The sequence below is a fragment of the Haematobia irritans genome, chromosome 5 (assembly GCF_050003625.1).
Source record: "Haematobia irritans isolate KBUSLIRL chromosome 5, ASM5000362v1, whole genome shotgun sequence".
Taxonomy (NCBI): Eukaryota; Metazoa; Arthropoda; class Insecta; order Diptera; family Muscidae; genus Haematobia; species Haematobia irritans.
The window spans coordinates 51731282-51740238 of record NC_134401.1 but is presented as its reverse complement, the minus strand read 5'-3'; the positions used below and the strand labels follow the sequence as shown (position 1 = coordinate 51740238).

Genomic DNA, 8957 nt, shown 5'->3' with positions numbered 1-8957 from the left:
TTATTACAATACAATATTAAATTGTTTAATTATTTTGTAGGCAAAGTTATAAATCGTAATACTTAAAGCCATGGTGTTTTAACTTTCCTTTTATAGTGGTAAATTACGATGGCCATGAAATATCCAATGAGGTTGAATTTGTAAATCCATGCTAATGGATATTTGTATATTTCATGCACAAAGACTTTAATACTCATGTCATGGCCTATGCATAAAATTTTCATATTAGAACAAAAATGCAAAACTTAAAAGCATATACTCAAATTTTATTAATAACCATTGTTCAGTATTGTTACGGGGTTGTAACCAATATATTTGTGATTAGGAATAACAAATATATGAAGAAAAATTGAGACTACGGAGTTGTAGTTATTTAAGTAAAATTAAATAGACCAAATTTATAGACAAAAATTTTATAGAAATATTTCGAAAATGAGACATTCGGAATATTTGTGAAATGGAGCAGACTTATAATTTGCCTTTTGAATGAAAGACGTGGAGGTATGAGTTCACAATTTATATATTCATTGAGTGCGTTTGTTGGTACATTAGAGACTTTGTACTTACATATTATGAGATCAATGGTGAGCTGGTGAAGGAAATCAACCTCTATGTTGGGTGTGATGATGAATAGAGAGCGAGTCAACTTCGTTAACGCACCAAGAAGCCTCGGTCTCAGCCCATCATCCCCCCAACAACAGTGCAATTTGCTTCATTGCCACATTTACGCAAAAATAATGGGATATTACATGGTTGAAATTCATACAACTTATTACTAAACATAGCTCAATACAATTCAAGAAAAATTCAAAATAATTAATTTAAAAAATAGGAGAAACCGCTTTAAACATCCTGCCTCCCTTGGCCTAAAAGGGCAAAATTACAAAAATCGTTGAAGTTGGGATAGTGCACGCAATGCGACTTCCAAACACCGTTGTGGATTCTCGGAAGATATATTAGCTTTAACCTCTGGTCGTCGTGTAGTTTCCATTGGATTTGACCTCTCCGATTCAGGAATACGCGCTTTGGGACGTCCCACCTGCCGCTGTCGATTAGAACGTCTAACTGGATTACTTCGTCTGGTTCGAGGATAAATTCTTCGTTGAAGTGGCTCATGGAGCAATGTATGATGTTCTTTTCCACATCGTTGACAGACATCTGGTGAATTACACTGTATTGTTTTATGTGATCTGGCCAAGCAGTTAACGCAGTATTCATGACGAACAACAGCACGACGACGATCTGTTATGGACATGTTCAAAAATTTCCTGCAATATCTAAGAGAGTGATATTTTTTACAAACCAGGCACTGGTTGAATTTTGAATTTCTGCGATCCCTGGAGAAGAAAAAGATGGATTGTTTGGTAGTCAATTTGATATTTGTATTGTATAGCTTAGGGTCAAAGGGGGGCAAAAAGTAAAAAAAAAAACGTTTTTATTTTTAGGGGTTGTTTGGTAAAACGCAAAGTTTAGCTATAGCTCTCGTTACCGTCCCATTTTTAGTTCTCACATCCGCTACTCGCACAAGGCCGTCCGAACCGGGATAAAGTTTTTTAATGCGACCCAAACGCCATTCACATGGTGGTAAGGAATCATCGTGAATTATCACTAGTTGCCCCACACTTACATTTTTTTCTTGTTGTTGCCATTTATATCTATTCTGCAATTCTTTAATGTACTCATCCTTCCACCTACGAGCGAATTGATGTTGAAGTGATTTGAGTTTATCCCATTTGTCTGCGAGAGGAAGAGAATCATCAGAGACTTCTGGCATTGCCATAAGAGGGGCACCACGCAAAAAGTGTCCTGGAGTTAAAGCTAACAACTCCAAGGGGTCGTCGGTCATTGGCGAGAGGGGGCGAGAATTTAATACAGCTTCTATTCGCACTAATAGGGTACAAAACTCTTCGAACGTGTATTTTGTATTTTGGGCAATTTTTCGAAAGTGCATTTTAAAGGATTTAACACCAGCCTCCCAAATACCTCCCATGTGTGGTGCATTGGGTGGTATGAATGACCAGTGAAACCCGTGGGCAGTGTATTTTTCTACAATATCCTTGGCAGAGTTTTTAAGAAATAGAAGATATTCATTATGAAACGCACGATCAGCTCCGATAAAATTAGTGCCATTATCGGACATGAGTTTCTGAGGAAGTCCCCGTCTACCTACAAATCTTACGAAGGCAGCTCGAAATGAAGAGGTTGTCAGGTCAGAACAAAGTTCAAGATGTATGGATTTGGTCGAAAAGCAAATAAAAATACATACGTAGCCCTTCATGTAGGTAGCTTGACGAAGACGAGAAACTTTTATCTGAAAGGGTCCAGCAAAATCTAAGCCCGTTACAGAAAATGGGAGCGAGAATTTACTTCGTTCCTGAGGTAATGCAGCCATAAGTTGGGATTGGAGACGCTGCTTGTAGACTACGCATGTCTTACAATGATGTATACACTTTTTTATTGCCGAACGAAGTCTAGAAACATAGTATTCACTGCGAATTGTTCGAATCATCAGATTATGTTCGGCGTGCATCAGAAGTGTATGAGAGAATTGAATCAATAACGAACAATACTTAGATTTCACGGGTAAAATTATTGGGTGGCGTTCGTTATAAGGAAGATCTGCATTAGAAATTCTTCCGGATGTGCGTAACACGCCGTTTTTGTCTATAAATGGATTAAGAGTATATAGCGGGCTCTTTTTACTGATAGACTTTGATGCCATCAGCAAATTGTACTCATTGCCATAATACTGTTTCTGTGACAACATAATGAGAAGATTTTTAGCATAAATGAACTCAAAATGAGATATAACATCAGGGAACAGAGGATTCGTGTTAAGCCTTTTCTTGCTCACTCGATAATAGAAACGTAGGACATAGCATATAACGCGGATTCCCCGATCCCATCTAGAAAATCTTTCTAAAGGATCAAAGGCTTCAAGAGTTGTGTGAAAAGAAATAATTTTCCTTTTCTCCGGAGGGTCGCCCATAGTCGCTGATGATTTCGGCCATTCCTCCGGGGGCAGTACAAGCCAGGTTGGTCCATTCCACCACAGAGAATTAGAAGCAAGTTCTTCAGTGTTGCATCCCCGGGAGCCTAAGTCAGCTGGGTTATCAGCAGACCTTATATGACGCCACTGCACATTGCCAACATTTCGTATTATTTCCGCTGTCCTATTTGCAATGTAAGTCTTCCACGTAGTTGGTGATTTCTCTAACCACCCAATGACAATCGATGAATCACACCACAGGTGTAATTCATACTTTTGAATGGGAAGATGTGAAGTAATTTTTTTTACTAACCTTGAAAGTAGAACTGCGCCGCAGAGTTCGAGCCTAGGTAAAGTGATCGGTTCTAGGGGGGCAACTTTGGTCTTAGACACCAATAAATTCGATTTAACGGATTCGCAGTTTTGGACTCGCAAATATATAACCGCACAATAAGCCTTCTCGGAGGCGTCACAAAATCCGTGAATCTGAGTTGGGAAAAGGGGAGCAAATTCTAACCATCGAGGTATTTGAATGTTGGGAATAAGATGAATGTCTTCTACTAGTTGATTCCATTTGAGCAATGTATGCGGTTTGAGGCATTCGTCCCATTTCGTTCCTTCCAACCAGAGTTGTTGAAGGAGAATTTTCGAGCGAATAATGATAGGGGAAATCCACCCAGCCGGATCGAAGATCCTTGAAACAATAGAGAGAATCTTTCTTTTCGTTACCCTATCTCGTTCTTCAATGGGTTGCACCTTATACGAAAAACAGTCCGAAAGAGCATTCCACTGTACGCCAAGTGTCTTCGTGGAGCTCGTTTCGGCGAACCTAAGAAAATCGCAATCTAAGAGAGCCTCTTTGGGAACAGTGCCAATAATTTGTTTACTGTTGGATGATATTTTTCGCAAACGAAATCCCGCAGAGTCGAGAACGGTAATTAGTTGTGTTAGTACATTGTTCGCATATTCTACGTCATGAGCTCCTGATAAAATATCGTCCACATAGGTCTCATTTCGTAAAATATGGGCTGCAAGAGGGAACGTCTTCTCAGAATCCTTGGCCAATTGAAGTAGAGTACGTATTGCCAAGTAAGGCGCACAGTTCACCCCGAACGTGACTGTTTTTAACGCAAAATCTTGTATAGGATCGCAAGGGTTAGGTCGAAATACAATTCTTTGAAATTGGATGTCTTCTTCGTGCACTAAAATTTGGCGATACATTTTCTCTATATCGCCACTGAAAACGTATCGATATAATCGCCAATTAAGAATAAGAGTCATAAGGTCAAGTTGAAGAGTTGGGCCAACAAATAAGATATCGTTTAGCGAATTGCCTGAGTTACTTTTCCGAGACGCATTAAAGACAACTCTTACCTTAGTACTTCGGCTATCGGGTTTTAAAACGGAGTGATGGGGCATATAAAATGAGCGGAAGGAGTCGCGATATAATATTTCATGTGATGTTGTGGGTCCCATATGCCCCAAAGTAATATATTCTGAGAGTACATCTTGATATGTTTCAGCAAGAGTGGGATTCCTTTTAAGAGAAGTCTCCATTCTTATGTATTGTATAAGAGCGTGTGATCTAGAAGAGCCTAAAGGAATATCGTGCGGAAAACCTGGCTTAAAAGGAAGCCTTACGACGTATCGACCTTCTCTATTTCTAAAAGTTGTTCCTTCATAGAGTCTTTCGCAATACTCATCGTCCTCTGAAGGCGGCATTCTATTTGGAATCTCCTCTTGCTCCCAAAATTGTCTCAATTGAGAACCAACAATGTCATCGGAAACTTCTGTCGTTCCTAGAGAAAATGTTGAGAATGAGTGGCTTGCAACAGGACCACTTATTACCCAACCAAATATCGTTGCCTGGGCCAGTAATGAGTCGTTTATTCTACGAACCCCATTTAGTAAAATTGATGGTATCGAATCGCTACCAATTAGTAAGTCTACAGGTCCAGGGGATTAAATTCAGTATCAGCAAGATCAAAATCATTCAGATCCTCGAGAAAAGCCTCTGGCTTCGAAATTTGAAAATTCGGCAGGAGACGCGTAATTTTTGGGACAACTATTGCTTTCACTTTCAAATCTGTTGAATGGTTCTTTGAAAAAAGTGTCAGAGAACAAAGATAGTTAGCATTGGCCACTATTTCACCTCCCATACCATGAATTTGAAAATTCTTGTGCTCAACTGGTAACATTAATCGCTGCTGAAGACGTTTGGATATAAATGATCGCTCAGAGCCTTGATCAAGAAAGGCTCTGGCAGTGAATATATCTCCTTGTTGCTTAATGTTAACAACAGCAGTTGGTAATAAAGTGTTACCATTAGAACCAGAGAGTATATTGTTGTTAAATTGCATAGATGTCTGCATGTTGACATTAGTATGATGAGCCTGGGACGGCTCCTGACTCGTTTCACGACAATCCCTGTATTGGCTATCATTATTTCGTTGAGCAGAGTTCGTTTGAGATAAAATAGGTTTATTTTTATCAAAATGTAGAAGAGAGTGGTGGTTTTTGTTGCAAATGCCACACGTAAATTTACTCGTACAGTCTTTTCGAATATGGGTATACGAAAGGCAATTTAAACACACTTTATTACTTGAGACGAACGCGCTTCTTGATTGGGGATCAAGTCTTTTGAATTCCGGGCAGAATTTCAAAGCATGGTTCGAATTACAAATTTTGCATGGAAATATCGTGACTTTATCATTTCTCGTTGGATTTATACTCTGCTCAATGTTGGGTGTCTCTAAGACAATTGATCTGGTATCCTGAATACTATTTAAACGTTCCACTACCTCATACCTATTTGAAAGGAACATGTCCATCTGTTGCCAGGTTGGTAGATCCTTATGGGACTTCAAGGATTGTTCCCACAGCGAGAGTGTCTCATGAGGCAGCCTGGTGGAACAAAGGTATATGAGAATTGGGTCCCAGTCTATTGTTGATATATTCTGGGCCCTTTTTTTTTTTTTGTTTTTTTTTTTTTTTTTTTTTTTTTTTTTTTTTTTGTTTTTTTTTTTTTTTTTTTTTTTTTTTTTTTTTTTTTTTTTTTTTTGATGATTCGAACTTGATTATTTTATCTAACAAATGTGCAAATAAATTGCTTCCATACAATGGTATTTAGTATAAAAAGGATGAATTTTCTGTTATTGTGATTGTCCGTCTACGTAGATTGATGGTGATGGTGGTAAACGAAATTATTGGTAATTATTGTGCAGCGAATGAATTGGGTGTTAGGCTTACTTTTGCATAAGTAATCTATTCATTTAGTTTTAAATTTGCTTAGATCCCAAATTTTGAATATGGGTATATATGAGTGTGATTGGGATAAACAGAGATGTCACGTTTTGTTATGGGGTGTGATTTAATACAATGTTTGGTCCGCAAATCGTATTGTGAATGATTTAAAACTGATTGTCTTTGGTCGAAAACGATACAAATAAAATATTTTTATACAACGCTATTTAGATATGGATATTTCCTTATTGCGATTTACCATCTATGTGACTTGATGGTAATTGGATCAAATATAAACAATGAAATGTTTCATGACACTGAATGAATAAAGAGTATGACTTACATTTGAAATCCAAGGGAAAACCAATGATGAGTGATGTTAGAATCAGTTTTTATGAAATGTATGTTAGTGGTTTTGACTTCGTTTTTATTCAGACAGACGGCGATTTTGACCCAGTTTTTTAATTTTCTTGCATCCGTGTGGTGTTCAATGTTTAATGTGAAGTTTGGTGACAACTCGTGTACCTGAGGTTTTTGCCTTGTGTACTTGATGATTGTCGTAGGGGATCTCTTCCAGAAAGTTTACGAATTATTCTCAATTACAAGCTGTGTACTTACAACGCAGTAATCATTGATGGAATTGGCGTTCTACAAGTAATGTAAAAGTTTGTTAAATTATTTGACATGTGAAATTCTAACCAAAAACACAATTTTGTGTGGCAAATCTAGAAATGTTACCTATGGTCTCCATATACCTGTGGTTGACTTAACCATGTGTCTTATGATCTTTTTGTTGATCTGTACTTGTGACCAATATAAAGTACCGTTGGCCACACGTGTTCTGGAATGGTCATGTATATTCCAAGTGGCGATCTTTACGGATTTCGTCTTATTTTGTTTTTCTTATTACTATCTTTGATGCAAGTTTGCAGTATGCAAAATACTGTCAGGAGAGAAGTATATCCTGTATTGTTTTAGCACCAATTAATTGTCCAAATTAATGAAGCATGAAATGTGTTTGCTTAAATTATCAATATTAGTTCTGCTTTGTTGAAAATTCGTATTTGGCGAGCTGTCAAATTAAATAGGGTTGTCGTGATATTAGAAATATTTATTTTAGAGGGCAAACCATTTAGCTGTGTTCAATAAAGGTTCGAAGGACCATGTTCATTATTGTTACGGGGTTGTAACCAATATATTTGTGATTAGGAATAACAAATATATGAAGAAAAATTGAGACTACGGAGTTGTAGTTATTTAAGTAAAATTAAATAGACCAAATTTATAGACAAAAATTTTATAGAAATATTTCGAAAATGAGACATTCGGAATATTTGTGAAATGGAGCAGACTTATAATTTGCCTTTTGAATGAAAGACGTGGAGGTATGAGTTCACAATTTATATATTCATTGAGTGCGTTTGTTGGTACATTAGAGACTTTGTACTTACATATTATGAGATCAATGGTGAGCTGGTGAAGGAAATCAACCTCTATGTTGGGTGTGATGATGAATAGAGAGCGAGTCAACTTCGTTAACGCACCAAGAAGCCTCGGTCTCAGCCCATCATCCCCCCAACAACAGTGCAATTTGCTTCATTGCCACATTTACGCAAAAATAATGGGATATTACATGGTTGAAATTCATACAACTTATTACTAAACATAGCTCAATACAATTCAAGAAAAATTCAAAATAATTAATTTAAAAAATAGGAGAAACCGCTTTAAACAACCATCAAGGTGCCTAGAAACTGAATTTTAAACAAAAAAAAAACTAATAATTTGAAACAATTTATTCATAGCAATGTCAAATGGGAATTGCTGTATTTGCATTCTTCTCTAAATGACCAGGTGGGTAATATTTTGTATTATAAATATTTTTATTGCCTTTTAATAAAAAATATAAAAATCACCATAATAATGGAAATAATTAAATTGTATATAAATAACTTATAATACCCTGTTCCACAGTGTGGCGCAGGGTATAAAAAAGAAATCTAAAAAAAATATTACAAAAATTTTCTATAAAACCTAACATTTGATAACGTGTTCAAAAAAATTTTTAAATTTTTAGAAAATTTCATACATATAGGATATTTTTTGATTTTTTTTTGTTTGGAAATTTCTTTAATATTTAAACTTTCAAAAATTCTCTATAGAAATTAAATTTTATTTTTAAATTCTCCTTTTCATCTGAACACTAATATTCAACCTTGAGGCTCTGTTTTGTTCATTTTTACCACCACTAGGCAATTTTCAATGCAAATTAAGACAATTTGTGTTGTTGATTCTTATTTGCCTAGAAATATGCTACAGGCAATGCATATTTTAAAATATTCAAAATATTTTGTAGTATATCTCCGGGGGCATGGCTTTGGGCCTAGATATGCACAATGCTACTACCATACACGTATGTGTCATAAACAGAGCAAACGAAACACATCCACAGTGAAACAATTCGTTTTTATCTTCCACTCACCAAATGACGAATGATGGCAGACATTTTGACACTTGTCACCTGCATAAATTTTGAAATTTTTCAATTTACCAATGCCTGGAATCATCAAAAGAGCGATGACGGTTACATTCATAAATGCTTCATGAGATTTGTGTTCTATTTTAGAATGAATGCCGAAGCCAAATACAAACAAACATATACAAAATGAGCACAAACATATATGATGGCTGCCTGTGTGAAGAGCTACAAAACACAGTGGGAGAG

General features: G+C 36.4%; 1 protein-coding gene across 3 annotated transcripts; it reads right to left on the bottom strand.

Moving 5' to 3' along the window:
• Nucleotides 1-502: 502 nt before the first annotated feature.
• Nucleotides 503-7958, bottom strand: LOC142238780 (uncharacterized). Of its 3 annotated transcripts, none has more exons than XM_075310504.1 (3): nucleotides 7684-7958; nucleotides 6576-6880; nucleotides 503-1337 (listed from the first exon to the last, which is right to left on the bottom strand). In XM_075310504.1, coding segments are annotated over exons 2-3 (459 nt in total). In that variant the 5' UTR covers nucleotides 6578-6880; nucleotides 7684-7958; the 3' UTR covers nucleotides 503-880. The 3 variants fall into 3 exon arrangements, with proteins under 3 accessions (XP_075166619.1, XP_075166617.1, XP_075166618.1); XM_075310502.1 differs by lacking the exon at nucleotides 7684-7958 and adding an exon at nucleotides 6971-7294; XM_075310503.1 differs by lacking the exon at nucleotides 7684-7958 and adding an exon at nucleotides 6988-7294.
• Nucleotides 7959-8957: the final 999 nt, after the last annotated feature.